Here is a 17015-nt window from a genome sequence, read left to right as displayed (position 1 = left end):
TATCTTGTTAAAACGTGATACGTATCTTGTTAAAACGTGATACGTATCACGTTAGATACGTATCTTGTTAAAACATGATACGTATCTTGTTAAAACGTGATACGTATCTTGTTAAAACGTGATATCACGTTTTAACAAGATACGTATCACGTTATAACGTGATAGCGCTCGGATTTTTTTTTTCCTGCGTGATAGCAATACGCTTCCGTAGCCGACCACTTCGCCTTTAGATGGTTATTTACAGTCATTTATGGGAACTTGCAAGCACAAACAGCAGCACCTAGCTGTAGCATGTCTGGTGTGAAACAACCACTGGTTTTTAGAATAGTTCAGTTGAACCTCTTGCTTGGAGTTGTTTTAAATGGCAGCAATTTGTTCCTGCACTGGAAAAAATATATATAGCACGGACTCAACTTTAAAAAAATAATCTGTCACACCTAATATTTTAGCATCGACCAATGCAAATAAATTCTTTAATCTTACTTTGACCTTAACATTTGTTTATATTTGGTTAACGCTAAAATATTAGGTGGCAGATCCGTTTTTAAAGTTGAGTCTGTGTTGTTGTTTTTTTTTTTTTTTTTTGTAGCCCCGTTCATACTAGCTTGTGAATTTGAAATTATACTTTTTTTTTTCCAAACTGAAGTTGTCCAAAGAGTTATAAAAATATGTACAAGGTAGGGATTGTTCACAGAAGCCCACATCAAAAGATTGAAGTACGTCTTTAAGAAAAAAAACATATTTATCGCTCACTTTTTTTTGTTTGTATGATTTCACACAAACATTCCAACACTGTAACCTAAATATGGCTGAGCTGAGTTTGTAGGTCTCCTGGCAGACTCTACAGTAGGCACAGTCTACAGAGCTTTGGAGGAGATTTTATCCACAACTGTTTATTGTCTCCTTAGATTGAGGGTATAAAATATGTTTGATCTGATCCTGAACAGAGGTTTCTTTGTCCATGTTATATTTTACACTGTAATAGATTCATTCCAGTCCTGTTTTCTGACCATCTAGACCAGTTTCTCCTCTTTTCCAAGTGCCAATTTGCAACGTCTGAAAGAGGCACCAAAAATATGTGAACTTGAATCTTAAAAAGAGCAGAACAATAGTTCAGTTTCTAAATTTCCACAAAGCAAAGTCCCCTGTCGTCATTATTCTGTAGATCCAGTGGGAGAAATAGCCTCTGGCTTTGCTCAGCAGTGGGCTCGTGCCGGTCTCCTCACTGCTGCGAGGGATGCTAGCTCCTGTGTCCGCACCGTTTTCAGGGTGACGATCGTGTGTGGAAGCTGCGCGGTCGGATCATCATGCTGACTTTGCGTAAAGAGTAGTAATCAGAGTCTTTCCAGGAGTACCACACGATCCCGTCGGGACCCAGTGGGCCTCTTCCTTTTGGGGTATAATGGCCTCCCTGTAGAATTAAAAAAATATATATTAAATTTTGTTACAAATAAGGAAACGAGAGGATTTCTCCTCATCCTTACTCTGTAGTAGACTCCATTAAGGTTGGCGTAGAAGCATTGGTTGTACCACCAGCCCCCGTGTGAGATCTCAGCACAGATGTTGCCGCTGTCCGGCGTACTGAAGCCCTGCTTGTCGTGGTACCAGCTGAAGGAGTCCTGCACAGTGCCGCTGAAGCCCGACACATGAAGACGGTACTGATGCTCCTCACCGTCCACACTGCACACACATCGAGCAGTTAATGAAAAAATTTTTAAAAAGCTCTTTTGTAATCACCAGGTCTGGTAAGTGTACGGCGTTTGACCTGAAGCTCTGGTAGAGGGCGTGTCTGTGCTGGTTGCTCCAGTCCTCCAGGTCTATTCGGAGGCTGTAATCTCCCTGGATGGTCAGGTCGTGGATGTGGTTGTTGCCCAACCAGAACTCGGAGTGCAAGTCGCCAAATCCAGCCTTGTAATCCCTCCAGTTGCGGTCAAAGCTCACTGAGCCRTCAAGTCGCCGTTGGATCACGCTCCAGCCACCACCTGAAGGCAAAAATAAATAAATAAATAAAATAAAAAGTATAAAATYCTGGAACAAAGAAGCAGATCATGAAGGTACTTTTTGTGAGCAAAGCCATAATGCAGAGAAAAAACTGGACAATTCACCCAAATTCTTGAGGAAATGAAGTACATTTCGAAGAACGAGCAGTGTTTTAATTAGAATGAGACTCATTTTTTCCACACTTTTTTGGTAATAAGTCGTATCACGTTCCAAATCTGGGACTCACCATCTGTATCCATGTCACAGTAAACCTCCACAGGCATGCCCGCCAGTAACGGCACCACAGTGTAGAGACCTGACCTCCTCACCCCGTGCTGATAGATGGAGGCACAGTCCATGGGGCAGTTCCCCACGTGCTTGATCTCTGGGGGCAAATTGTGTGGGACAAGACTCGGTGAATAAACTGCTCGTGCAAATGCTTCGTGCTGAAAACTTAAGCTGAAAGCTGCTGAAATTGAGCGGAAAATATTTAATAGCAAAATTGTTAATGTGAGCTCACTTTAAAAAACTGAAAGCAAAAAAAAAAGGCCCAACTTTGCAGAAAAACAATAAAAAGAAACACAAATCTAGTTGAAAACAACAGAAAAAAGCTAAAATAGCTGAACATGGCTGAAAGCATCTGTAAGAAGCATAAATAGCACAAATTAGCAGGATAAAACAACGTAGAAAACAGAAGTATAGCAGAAAGGATCTATGGAAGCCCATTTACGCCACCCTGATAAAAAAAATAAATAAAACTTGTATCTCATAATTATGACTTAGGTATCTCATGAGATAGCTAAGTCATAATTATGAGATGCTAAGTCATAATTATGAGATGCTAAGTCATAATTATGAGATACAAGTTTTATTTTTTTATCAGGGTGGCAGAAATGGGCTTCCATAAGAAGCAGATCTAAAGCTTAAAAATAATAAAAAAGCTAGAATTAGCATAAAAATAAGCTAAAGGCAGCCACAAGTTGTAATTAACACCCAGATAGAGAAAGTTGTGTAAAAAATATTAATTTGCTGAAAAAAATGCATAAAAGTACAAAAAAGTGTCAATTTGTAGTAAAATAGCTAAAACGTTGCTAGAATTTTTTTTAATTGGCATAAAAAGCACAAGGAGCACATGCTTGCTAAACTTAGCAGAAATAAGTTGTAATAGCTACCAAAACTTTATTTGGCTTAAAACAGCTAACTTTAGCTAATTACAGCTGAACTTTAGCTAAAATTGCAGACAATAGCTGAATATAAAAAAAGCATGAATGAATGAAAGAATGATACATTGTGATACCAGGGGAAATTACAGAAGCATAATAAATAGCACAAAGTAGCAGAAAACAGTACAAGAAAGTAGAAAAAAGCAGAATAGCAATCAGAATTTTAGCTGAAATAGCAGAAAAAAGCTACWATTAGCAAACAAAGTAGCTAAAATTAGCACAAGTGAAAAAGAGCAGAACCAGAACAAAAGTGTAAGGTGCTGTGAAGATTTAGAAACTATTTAAAGGGTTTTAAGGATGATGGAAACAGCTCCATTCATTTTCAATGGGGAAAGAAGTATCCGAAAAAGTGAAATAGCTGAAAAAGTATAAAACAGCTGAAATGCCAAAATTCTTAGCTCACTTGGTATAAATGAGTTGAACATTTTCATATATGAATTGTTGAATTAACACAAAAATTGTGGAACGAGTAAGATGGCAAAAAAAATGTACGGAAGAAAAAAATGATCTCAATTGTGTGAATGCTATGAAATCATTCACACAACAACAAAAATCAAGTGTGTGTCTCCCTCTGGTGACTGGTGCACGATCAGGTACCTGGGTGCATGGCTTGTTGGGTGTTCAGTAGGGGATTGGGACGGACGATACTGACTGAACACCCGGGGCTTCGGTTCACTTTATCCACTGAAAGAGTCAGATTGTGTAGTTGTTTCTAGACATTAGAAAGAAATGATTTGAATGATTAGAAACAATCTGAAACCATTAAAAATAGCTCAATCATAGTGTGAGAAAAGATGCACACCTGCAGGTCCAGGATCAGTGTTCCTTGTAGATGCAGCAGGGAGGTGGCTTCAGTGTAGTGGACCTCCAGCTCATGGAAACGCAGCTCCAGAGACAGGTTCAGGTGGGCCTTCTCTTCACTCTGATGGAGTGTGTTCAAATACAAACACAGGAAAACATTTAAAGGGTACGCTTTAGTTAGGAGACACTGCAGGTACGTAAGCTGATTAACCACATCAAGACTGCATGTATTAATTACGTAAATTTGTGAGTTTAAATATGCAAATAAAACGGCTATTAAAAAGATTGCACATGGTGTAAAATATAAATTAAAACCAAATATCATAAACCCATTGTTTATTCACAATAAAACATAATCTCCATGTTTTAAAGTAAGAAGTTGTGCCATATAAAGGGATTTCTTTAAGACAAGTTGCAGCCATCAAATTCTGAATTTCTTATTTTTGCCTAGAAATGGCACAATTTCRTAATTTAAACTGTTATGTTTAATATTTTACAGCAAATAAAACAGGAGTTAATAAGATTTATAAATCACTGCATTCTGTTATACACAGTGTATTGCGGTAGGGTTGTAGATGAACCTTGTCTTCTCTGTATTGAGAAGATGATTGGAAGTATTTTTTTAAAAGTGGGTGGTAAACTCTTCCTTGCCTCACTCTGGACCCCTAAGTGGAGCCTCTTCTGCACCACATGTGCGATGGTAAAAATGCAGAGAATTCATTTCCCCACTGAGACAATATACTTAATATTGAAAGTGAATTTCAARTTCCTTTTATCACTCGGAAAATATTGTTTTTTTAATCTAAAAACCAGGCCAAACACTAAATTTTTTTGATCCATGCTATGTGTCAACATGTAGGATAACTTTATACTTTACCCACATCATAACAAACCCYAGAGCAGGGGCAGAGCTACCGTTGGCACCTGACTAGCCACCCCAGGTGTCACCCCTGAATTATTGACTACTGGGATGGGAATCGCGTAGTATTTTAAAGATGGACCGTTAGACAGTGGCGGAGCCAGACATTTTTCTCAGTGGTGGCCGGACTGGGACCACTACTCACACAGGGGTGGCCAGGAACATTACATGATTTTTTTACTTGAAAGTTTATCTGCAGATCTTTGTGTTTTGGTCATTTCCTTATGTCTTTGTACAGGCAGTGACCACCTTATAAACATAGACATCAGAACCATTTTAAAAGTGGGGGAACACACTGTTGGGGGGTCTGGGGGTCCTCCCCCAGAAAATTTTGGACAAAGTAGATGCCATTTCCTGCATTCCAGTGTATTTTACCAGGTTGTTAAACATACTTTTACCTACTTAAATTAACAYTTGATTTAATTATTTCAGAGACAGATTTTTCATTAAACTAGTTCCATCATCCTGTTTTTAAACTCACTGCTATATCTGAAATAAGATTAATTAATGTGACACAATTCATCATACCCAATGACTTTAGGGGTGCTTTTTATTTTTATATTGTTTATTGATTTATTTTTAATTGTAACACATGCCATTGTGCMAAATAATGATGACCCTCAACTGCRTGTTTAAAACTAACATTATAAAATTYACCCAATGAATTTAGAGGGGTGTTTCACTTGATCTGATTTAGTGATAGGTCTACTCATAATAAACACAGAGCATCATCCAGCCTTCATAGCATAAAATAACACTCTTATTATTGTGACAAAAAAAATGTTTGTCACCATAAATCCAAAAGTTGACACCACAAGTCAGATTACAGGCATAGGTTCTGTATATAAAGAAAATCATCACTTCCTTGTCATTACTCTTCTTCAGAGATAGAGTTTGGTGATGTTTCAAACTGTTAAACACTGCCACCAACTGTTCAGGAGGATTATTACACCCCTAAAGGTTGTTTCACTGTGGAAGGGGTGTGTACTTCAGGGTGGCCAATGGGGTGGCCAAAGATTTGTCTMTGGTGGTCATGGCCACCCCTGGCCACCCCCCTGGCTCCGCCCCTGCCGTTAGAGCATAACTATCTGTCAGGCAGCTGTGTTGTCTGGTGTGAAGGGAATCTATAAGAGTAAAGTAAGAAGAAAAAAAACTTTTCTGAACTGCTGAATTAACAGAAAACAAACATGTGCAATAGTTCTGGGTTTAAGAACCAGTTAATATAAATTAGGCAATAGAATGGAGCTACTATGAGTGTTTTTTTTTTATGAAACATTGACGGGTACTGCCATACAGTATATCTGCCATTTTAAATTTATGATGAGACTGTGATATTGTGTTGGTGATTGCAGCTCACACCAACAAACATCAGCTTAATGTCAAATCGCATGAGTTGAATCCATTTGAAATTAGCAGCGGCGGCCATCTTGAATATTCAGATCCATAGTAGTTTTTTTTTTATTTGTATGTCCGCCCCTTAAAAAAAACACCTTGGCCACCCCCCCGTGCCACCCATTGCAATAAAGTCTAGCTCCGCCCCCTTGCCCTAGAGCCGCCCACCTCGACCATGCAGCCCTGGCTGATCCAGCTGAGAGTCTCTTTGTTTAAGCTCATCACCTGAGACACACGTGGCAACACATGGAGGAGTAGGAGGCTAATCCTGTTAGTGACTCAGGTCAAGGACACGCTCGGATGGAAGCCAGCTTTATCACCAAGTAGGAGTGTGGTTCAAACAAGAAAGGCTAGTTTGGGTTGGTGAAAAATAAAAAAATAATATTTCACATGAAAGGTCAAAGCATTTTTAAAATGATACATGTCATGACAAATCCTTAAAGCGCCCTGTCATGAATCAACAAACTAAAAATAAAGAAGAAAAAGCRGTTGAAGTGGGGGTCCACATCTGCCCTCAGTCACCTGCAGCTCCAGGACTTTGATGCGATGCCGGTGGTTCCTGAGTTCCTCCTGCAGCTCAGAGATGGTCTCCTTCAGAGCCACGATCTGCTGCTTCCTGTCTCGGTTCTCGCGCAGCCAGTAGGAGACCTCGTCCGTGCAGCGAAACAAATCCGGACATCGTCGCTCGTCCATCTGAGGCAGGGTGGCCATGAGGCGACACATGCCGTCCTCCATGAGCTGGAAATGATTTAGTTAAAGAGAAACCTCACTATAGATACATAATGTACTGTATATACTGTATATACTGTATACAACCAATCACAGTTTAACAGCAGAATCTTGTTTGGAAATAACTCATATAGACATATAATTGTGTGCAAATTTCAATTTGTTTATCTGTTAGCAAAATATCTAATGAACCAGAAACATTCAGGAATGAATCGTGTTGCACACCTTTAACTGATTGACTTTTGGAGTCTACTTGTTTAAAAATGRCTGCCAGAGCTATTCAAAGTAAGCAATCACAAAGATGTCAATAACTCCTTCAGTTTTACAGATATTGAGATAATGTTGGGTGTGACAGCCTCAAAATCAAAATAAAATGATAGCAAACAAACAAATTACGGTAATAAACTTTTTTTGAAAAGATGTTAGTGAGGATCTGTAGTAATTTATTTAAAAGTGCCCGTGACGTCCAATTTTTATGTAATAAATTTGAATGTATTTTTAGAAAGATAACATTAATGACATATTGCAAGATAATCTTCACGCTGCTGATTGGTTTAAATCTTGGTTTTATTTGTATTTCATTTGCATTATAAATGAAAGAAAGCAAAGACCTTGTCAAATAAATCACATGATATGATTACGACAAACATTTACACACCTGCCAACATTTGCTGAGTAACAAGGGACACCTAACTGTATTAGCGCTCTAGTTGTACGAAGTGATCCTAGGAGGGTCCAGATGTATACCCCCCAGAGAAAAAAAAAGTCCACTTAAAACTGCATTTTCTAGCCCTTTAAAGTGATTTTTTATAAATATTTAGGATTAATTAAAACATAAAATTGTCATATGTTAATTGAAATGTAGTATACAACTAGGCTTTGAGGTGAATAATATGAGATCATGTTACACACTGAGCACCATGAGTTTGTAACAAAAAACTAGTTTGAGATATTTAACGACAGAAAAACTACAAAATAGAAAATACAACTTGCCCTCTACTGTTTGGTCTAGTCTTTAAATCTAACTTTCCCCCTGCTGGCTCTCTTTTATGAGCTGTTAAACTTCCATTTGTGAAAAGAATATATGATTATAACCACTGGTTACTCAAGTTAATGAAGCTAACTTGTTCTGTGGGTTTCTCAGCTGCTTACCTTAAGATGTCATTTGCTGCAGATATCTTATGATAAAAGTATCATATGATGCAGTCAACACTAACTACTGATGCTCAGTGTGTAAATAAAAAAAAAACAAAATAAGAATAACGGACGTTTCGGTTCTGATCTCAGATAAAGTTCAGGTTAAAGTGGTTTCCATTGTCCTACCTTCATTCATTACGGATTTTTTGATGTCTTCAAATGGCTGGAAGTGGCATCGTTTTGAGTAAATTGTACCAGAAGGAATTTCCGTATATTGGTAACTATTTTAATTGGACAACTTGGTTTCTAAAGATAAGATATCATATCATACAGAACAATTTAAATTGGCAAATGAATTTATGAAAGCCGGCAGTGAGATTTAGAAAGGGGGGCACCTGAAATCTTGCCCAGGGCACCAGATTAGTTAGGGCCGGCCCTGGTTAGAATAACCTAAAATAATGGGATTCAGACCAAATATTTTGGACTCTTTTTTGTTTTATTTTATTTTATTTTATTTTATTGTGATCAGGACTACAGCACTGCAAACACGATGCTAATGCTAATCAGGAACATATCTGATGACTGCAGCAGAAGTACCTGGTTTGTGTACTCCCCACACTGTGCCCCTCCACCCACACGGGTGGCCGAAGTGTTCAGGTTGTCGGCCGCGACCTCTGGGAGCAACAAGACGAAGACGCAGAGGGCAGAGGTCACGTTCCAGCTGAAGGGGTTGGATAAGGTGAGGGAAACCATTGCTGTCCCAGAGGGTTAGTCTGCCCTCGTCTTCTCAGTGAGGGTGGGAGGATGAAGGGTGGTGGTCCATCGTTTCGAGCTCTGCAACAAACAGGAGAGAAAAACTATTGCTATTAAATACWGCTTATTATGTAAAGGTTTGAAGTTTGCAACACATGTAAAAGCACCAACCAACAGGTTTTCTGACCAATGTTCAGTACTCACCKCAGCTACGCACCCATCTTCCACCTCTCTCCAAAGCGGAGAGCTTCTCTCCATTTTCTTACTCTCGTCTGCATCTCCTGCAGACCTGCTCTCTGAGTCACAGTCTTCCCTGTTCTCTGGCAGCGTCAACATCCTAGTCCAGTAATCCACCTTTAAGAGGATTCACTCTCAAACCCAAGATGATCAAGATGTGAAGAAAAGGTTGTGGAATATAAATGGGCATTGTTTAGGTTTATATCATAGATCTTTATGGGACTTATTGTTCAGTATAAACTAGCTCCAGACAGAACAAATATTGCTGTAAATTTTCACTTGTCAATAAGAGAAAATCAAAAAGCTGGATTAGGCTAAACACTCGCTAAACGAGCTAAATAATAAAAATAGGTTAGTGACAATTTTTAAAATTTCATTTTTACACTTGGCATACATAAATTTCAAACTAAAATAGTCTTATCATTTTTWAAAAAATGACAAAATTAAAGCCGTTTTGGTCAAATTTTGAAAATATTGTTCACATTTTTGTGATTTTGTGCCATGTTTTTTGCACTGAGATGCACCAAAGCTCTATAAAGACTTATTACATGACTGAGTCACTTTATTACATTATTGCAGCTTGAGAAAAATAACTACTTCATTAACGAAAAACATGATGTAAGATTATTGGAGCGGAACCACTAAGAGAAAGGATGAGGGTCAGAAATTTTGTTCTTTCTACATTTTCTACTGAAGTGACAAAAAAAAGATTAGAAATTTTGGAAACTGTTCAACAAACATCATCTGTTCTAAAACTTGTACCACTCAGCTGCTGTAGGAGGGATTTGTGCCTATAATATACTAATTCCACATTATTAAAAAAAGTTTTTTTTAATTTTTTAATATATATATATATATATATATATATATATATTTTTTTTTTTTTTGTTACTGATATCTGTGTTGGTCTTATAAGCGATGCATACGTATAAACTGTTAGGATTCAAGTCAATGGCAGTAATAACAATCAGCCACATGGTGGCGCTGTGGGACAGCACACTGATCTGACAAACTTTTCACTGAGGAACAACTGAAACAACTTGATTTCAACAAATAAGTCTCACGTCTTCAAAGGTAAATAAAAGAAAAAAGTGATTTCTTTGCTTTTAATGTCTGACACAAGATAAAAGAGCTTAAATAAAAAAAACTTAATGTGGCAACGTGTTTGTTTATGGAATAGATTTATTAAATTTAGCACAAAAGTAAAGAAATTTGTGGTGAGTAGATCAGCATGAGGAGGAGGAGCCAGGCTGTTGTGGCTGTGTATGGTTCTTCCACACGCCACTGAGGCATCTCTTATTTAAATGAATATAAATTGCTAATATTTCTTGTTTCTTCAAACTTCAATCATCTAATCATCATTATCATACTCAGCTCTGCTGCTCACCCCACAAATGTGGCACCATTTATTGCATTTATTGCCAAGAAGCATTGTTAAAACAAAGAAATAAACACAAATTTCCTTACTTGTTGTGGTAAGTTTAGTTTAACACGGAGTGAAACAGCAGAATAATACACGCTGAAATGAAAATGTTTTTGGTGCTTTTTGGTGTAAGAGTGAAAAGAAGCTGCTGCTAAAAAAAGAAAGAAATAAAAGGTTGTTCAGGGTTTGAAAGGTCAGCCTGCCTGCTTCCTGGTTCCTTTGGGATAAAAGTTCAGAAGAAAGGTTCAGGTGTGTTAATGTTTTTTTTTCTAACTTTCTGCAGTTTGTGCCTGTCTTGTTTTGTGGCTGCTTCAAACCAAGTCATGATGTAAATAAATYCCCAGAACAGATGAGAGGATCAACAGTCTGCTCTTCATGAACAGCCTGTTCTTCTCCGTACAAACGAGGAWTCAAAGAAACAGGCGGCTAACAGAAGGCGGTTGGATCTCGTGAATAAAGCGGACTGATTTCTCCTAAAATCCWCTCTCGTTCTCGCCGTCTTCAGACRCAGCTGAGGAGTTAGGATGGCCAGGAGACGTACTCGAATCCAGAGAAACATTCATAAAACATGGCGAACACTAAGGATGAAATAATGCTCGCTTTACTTTTATGGGGGTCGTGGATCATTAGGCACAGTATCAGTGTTCCTATCTTTTATTCAGAGCCCAGCCCAAGTGTTTTGTTAAAGACAAAATGTTTGATAAACGGCTCTTTGAGCTGGCGTTGGCCTCAGGATGAACAAATGGTGTGAAAGAACACACGATAACTCAGAACCTCACGAGACGTTACAAACTAAAACAGTGGCTCATCCATCACAGGGTCGTCACACACCGACTTAGCTTAGTCTTTAATGGTTTTCTGAGCAAAAGTCAAATTTATCATCAGATATTTTTGGACGGTTATGCATATTTAATATACCATCTGCTTTTCAGCGGACACCTTCATTAGCAAGCTGTTGCTTGTTTACACAGGCAGCAGTTAATTAACTTCTGCATGGATTTTGTCAAATCGATGTCTGCTGCAGGGAGGAGGGCGATAATGTTTTTGTCTTGGCTGAGAATATGTCTGGATGGATTTTACTGAAATTCCCAGAAAGTAATCATTAAATGCACAGCTAAAGCAAATGATCTTTTTGGAGAGAGTTTTAATTCAAGATGGCCGCCACAATTATGCAAGCTCAGCAAACAGAAAACCATGGAGCCCCTGTGGGTCCTGGGACCCTCTGCTCTATGAAACTAAAGGGCCAGCTGTAATAAACATTGACTTTTGTGTTTAACTTTGACTAAACCTGAAATGTCATGCTCCTTGTCTCACTGCTAATGAAAAATAACTGAGTTCTACGTGGTTTTTCCTGCACAGAAACAGCGTTTTACACGTCCTCTATGAGTACGACTGACTAAAGGTGTAATAAATAATAGAGTAAGAGAGTTTTACTCACTTTTGAGCTGTGGTGAGTAGCTGCCATCTCAAATTCTGAATACTCCCACTTTCCAACAGGGAATTCCCACTAGAAGGACATTCTAACTTGAATTTAGACTTGTAAGTAGGAAATTCCCACGTCCCATGCTGGGCAGCAGCAAAGTCGCCTACATCTCCCAAAATGATTAAATATTTGACTCGCAAAATGACTGCATTCCCACTACCCTGTGCACCTCCACCCAATGGTGGGAAGCCGCTATTTTGCAAGTGAAATAATTTACATGCATTATGGGTAATGTAGTTTATCATCAATGCTGGCTTTAAAGCAGGATGCGCTTATTTTAAGACGTGCTTGGGGGCCAAATAAAATGCTGTGGCAGGCCAGATTCGGCCCATGGGCCTTGAGTTTGTCATGTGCCATAAGGTTTGATAGGCCTTTGAAATTTTGTCTTATTTAGTTGCCCCCCCCCAACCCCACCCCTGTCCCTTACAGAAAAAAATGGCAATTCAACTTTTACATATTAACTTTTCTTTTCAGAGAAAACATGCAGTGATCAAACAGTAACAGTTTAACTAAGTAAAATAAGTTGCAGGCACTTTAATTCTGATCTTGAACTCATAAAACAGAAGTTTCCTCAGATAACTAATGATCAACCTTTTATTGAACTTTTTAGTCAGTATTTTATTCTTATGGTAAAAACCTCTGTGCATCAGAATCTCACAGCAATCACTAAACTAATCCAATTTACAATTTTGAGCAGGATTCACTCCAGCTGATAAGTCCTTTTAAGTTACCTCGTGTCAGAGACAGCATCCTTTTGATTTTTACCCCTGAATAATTCATCATACACAAAAGGCAGCACTTTGTCACAATGTAAAGTGGGCACTTCCTGCCGTTTGACAAGGAACTAAAAGGATTCAAGGCTGATTGATGGGACGGTTCGACACATGAGGAGCAGCTTGTGATGCTTTAAAAGAACAGATAAAAGGATAAGAGCGCTTCACCAGCAAACTATTATTTAAGCTTCACCTGACTCAGAATGCAAGACCTTTTGCTGACTGCAAACAGTCTACCTGGGGAGGTGATGTTGTGAAACTACGGATCAAATTTCCATTTGAAAGTAAAGAGTTATGATAAAAGAAGCCATCCTGAAATTATCTGAACAGCTCGTCTCTAACAGTGAATGATGTTTCACCAGCTGCTATCAAACTAATAAATGCCAACTTTCATTTTGTTTAACGCAGATATGTTTAAAATATTATATTTTTTAAAAAGTAAATGGAATTTTTTTTTACCCTTAGCATTTTATTTGATTTGCCCTTAAAAAAACAAATTTTCATTAATTTTTCCCCTTCTTTTATGAAATGCATTTTATGTCTCTGTGAATTTTGCAGCTTGCATTATTTCACAGTAGAACACTTTGTTGTTTTAGGAATAAAACAGGCTTTTCAGTTCTGAACTATTGTAACTTTATCTTAGAGCTGGGCGGTATGACCCAAATTTTATATCACGGTATTTTCAACAATTACACCAGTTTCACGGTATTTGACGGTATTTTTTTCCTCACAGCTCAGCTGATAATAAAATGTACAAACTTTGCTTATTGACTTTTTTCTTTTATCACTGTTTCCCTCCTCTTGTACATCTTTTCTTCTTTGCCTGGTTGTAGACAGTAATCATGCATTTAGGTCTGATCATGAAGGGTTGAGAAAAGATCATTATCTGGTCTATCRTTGTGTGTTCATAAAACTTAAAAGGACAACTCACCTTGCACACCACTCAACTCAGCCACACTACAAAACTACTCCCCCCTGGGCTTTTCACAATAGAAGCACGCTAGAGTCTCCATGCAGTAACGTCTCCATTATAACGTAGCGCGTTAAATTTAACCGTGCAYGGCACTGAAGAGTTGTTTACTATTCAGCGATGGTGAAAACGGGATGTTTTTTTTACGTCCGACCATATAAGCGGCTGAAACACACCACCCGCCACCGGTTGTTCCAACAATAATGTTAGCATGCTAATGCGCTTAGCGGTGTTACGAGGAAACGTGTCCCCAGGGAAACAGTTCACTGGCAGCCGCGACGAAACGTTCCGCACGTGTTCAGGCTATTTACACCGGTATGTCCGGTATTCAGAAAAGTCATATCATAACAAAAATAAAAACYGGTTTCYGGTACAAAACGRTATACYRCCCAGCACTACTTTATCTACTTTATAAATATCAAGTTTGTGCATGGATTGGAGAATGATTTTTTGTGAATAATGGATCTATGTGTTTCAGGTTCCGCTGCCTTTCCTCTAATTTTCTGATAAAGGGAAACGAAAGACAAAGAAATGACTCAGAAAGAATGTTATTTGCAGGTATTTCTGCACAGCAGCACACAGGAGGCCACTAAAGAAGGCAATTAGTGCAAAAAAACATGTCAAATSATATGCTGTAGTTTTCATGGTGCTCACAGGACTCCTGTGTTAATTGAAGGGTGTGGGTGTCGCTTCTACCTGCAGCTTAATTACATGTAATTATCAAGTGTTTTATTAGCTTATACTGACTTCACAGAACAAAGATTTGTCCCTCTAAATGTTCTAAAATGTCTTTATTAGTGTGAACTGTTAGAGGATTTTTCATAAATTGATTAGTGTGTTTTATATTTCATGAAATGCTGACATGCATGCACAGGTTCTTTATGAAAAGTCGGATGAATTTGCTGAATGTCATCGATGAATCATGACTCTGCAGGTCAGTTTGAATCCAGGAAAAATGACATATTTCTTCTGCACTTTGATGCAGGTGAATAATAAAGACAGATTGGAGATGAGGATGACATTTTCATCCACAAAAAGAAAAAAAGAGGAAAAAAATCAAGGAGAGGCGCTTATTAAGTGCAGAGAACAAAAGACACTTTGGACAATTAAAAAGGGACTTAAAACAAAAGGTCACACTTTAAGTGAGCCGTTTGGATTGCAGCCTCCARCCACTTTCTTCTTACGTAAAAAAGATATTTAAAAAAAACTGCAGGCGACCGTCCTTATCTTTGTTTACCTTCATTTAATACAGATCCGTTCACCAAAGCCTCAAGAGGCTATTAGTGTCCACATTACTCAGAAAATACTGTATCCATACCAAAGCACCACCTGCACCGACTTCTGGATGGATATTTGTTTGGAAGCTCATCAGTGTAATAAATTCTGGGCAACAAGACTCATTTTCTCTGCTCTCTTCATCACTCCAGCCCCTCCTTGTTGTCATGTGAACCTCGTTAATTCAAAGCACTGCAGAGATGTGCTTAACCTGAGCTGCACTCAAAAACAACCACCTGTTGAAGAAACGTACAGAGATGTTCACTGAATAAAAATAAATAACATCTACACATTTTTATTTCTTTCAAGCAAAACGTAATGTTGAAATCAGAGCACTTGGTCAAAAATATCGCCGAGCTCATTTTATTTTATTTTATTTCATAAATTAAGTTTAATTTAATTCCCTTGGTAAATATTTATACATTCATAGGCATTTTCATATATTTAACTTCTCACTATAATAGATATTTCAGTAAAACCAAAATAAATCCTGTGCTATGAACAAGTGCTTTTTGTCAGTCTTGTTGAATACGTAAAACAGTGTAAATATAAACCTTACAAAAAAAATCCATTAGACCAGAGGAGCCCAAAGTGGGGCCAAATTTGGCCCTCCAAGCCATTTGATTTGGCCCACTAGCAGCTGCCTTAGTTAGTAGGTTGTAACCTGTTGTACTATGTAGAAAGTAAACATTTCTTATTRTACACAAGCAGTTTTTTTCTTTCCTGTTGCTGAAATGATTATATAAGACTGTATGAGAATGCATTGCTGTCATGATGTCGTATCATGTTGACCAGAGAGCTGTGAACTGAATTGCCCTTTTAGGATAAATAGTTATTTGAAGTTGAAATAACAGTATTTCCACCTAAAGTCATTATTTATCCATTGTTYCAGTGAGCATAAGAGGCTGTAGAGTTTTCACTCATGGGGTTGACTTTATCTTTGATATATTAGGATTAAACATCAAACATGAAATACATGGAACAACAAGAGATATTTAGCTTAGATTTAACCACACATRTAGATTTGTACACTTTATAASGCCACAAAAACTCATATTTTATCAATTTATGAAACGTCCCATGAGCCTTTGCWRCTTGAGAGTACGGCAGACTTTCTCCAAGTGCACAGACTAAAACAAAAGTGGGCCACCGCACTGGTTGCTAGCTTAACCATTAAAAACACTGGACTTTAATTAAAAAGTATTTGTATTACATGTATTATATTGTCACATTTGGCCCGCAGCTCCAGATAGATTTTCATTTTGGCCCTCTCGGGGAAAATGTTTGGGCACCCCTGCATTAGACTCAYTCAGTAAATTAAAAGCACATAGGMGGCACRACRGCTCAGTGGTCAGCACCGACGCCTCACAGCAAGAAGGTCCTGGGTTCGATCCCCCGTTCGGACCTGGGGTCTTTCTGTGCGGAGTTTGCATGTTCTCCTCGTGCTTGTGTGGGTTTTCTCCGGGTACTCCGGTTTCCCCCACCCCCAAAAAACATGTACAATAGGTTGCCTTCAGGCCTCCCTTGAAAAAGAGATCTCAGATCTCAGTGGGACTTGCCTGGTAAAATAACAGTAAATAAATAAATGAATAAATAATAGTTGAATTCTACACCACAATTAAGTAACTATATCATCTTCAGTTGTTGTAAATGCTGTAAATAAATCTGAATTCACATCATGGTTGTATGCCTTGAATACTGTGGCTCTTTAAGAACCTCCTACTGTTTCTGACACTCCCACTTCAGCACATCATCACAACAGTGCTTCATGTCATTTACAATCATTCATAGGAGCATTAATTTTGTTGTTAAAAAAAGAAACAACCTTACAGTGGGTAAAATAAGTATTGAACACGTCACCATTTTTCTCAGTAAATATATTACTAGAGGTGCTAATGACATGAAATTTTCACCAGATGT

At 38.1% G+C, this 17015-nt stretch overlaps 1 protein-coding gene across 1 annotated transcript; it reads right to left on the bottom strand.

Moving 5' to 3' along the window:
* Nucleotides 1-567: 567 nt before the first annotated feature.
* si:ch211-203k16.3 (angiopoietin-related protein 1) lies at nucleotides 568-13820 on the bottom strand. The gene is made up of 10 exons (XM_014007556.1): nucleotides 13782-13820; nucleotides 9139-9303; nucleotides 8779-9015; nucleotides 6838-7053; nucleotides 4006-4125; nucleotides 3801-3915; nucleotides 2228-2365; nucleotides 1766-1982; nucleotides 1485-1680; nucleotides 568-1411 (listed from the first exon to the last, which is right to left on the bottom strand). Exons 3-10 carry the CDS (start codon nucleotides 8932-8934, stop codon nucleotides 1265-1267), a joined length of 1305 nt encoding a protein of 434 aa, XP_013863010.1. The 5' UTR covers nucleotides 8935-9015; nucleotides 9139-9303; nucleotides 13782-13820; the 3' UTR covers nucleotides 568-1264.
* Nucleotides 13821-17015: the final 3195 nt, after the last annotated feature.

Source organism: Austrofundulus limnaeus, unplaced genomic scaffold (genome assembly GCF_001266775.1).
Source record: "Austrofundulus limnaeus strain Quisiro unplaced genomic scaffold, Austrofundulus_limnaeus-1.0 Scaffold42, whole genome shotgun sequence".
Classification (NCBI taxonomy): Eukaryota; Metazoa; Chordata; class Actinopteri; order Cyprinodontiformes; family Rivulidae; genus Austrofundulus; species Austrofundulus limnaeus.
The sequence above is the reverse complement of the archived record's forward strand: the minus strand, read 5'-3'. Positions and strand labels throughout refer to the sequence as shown.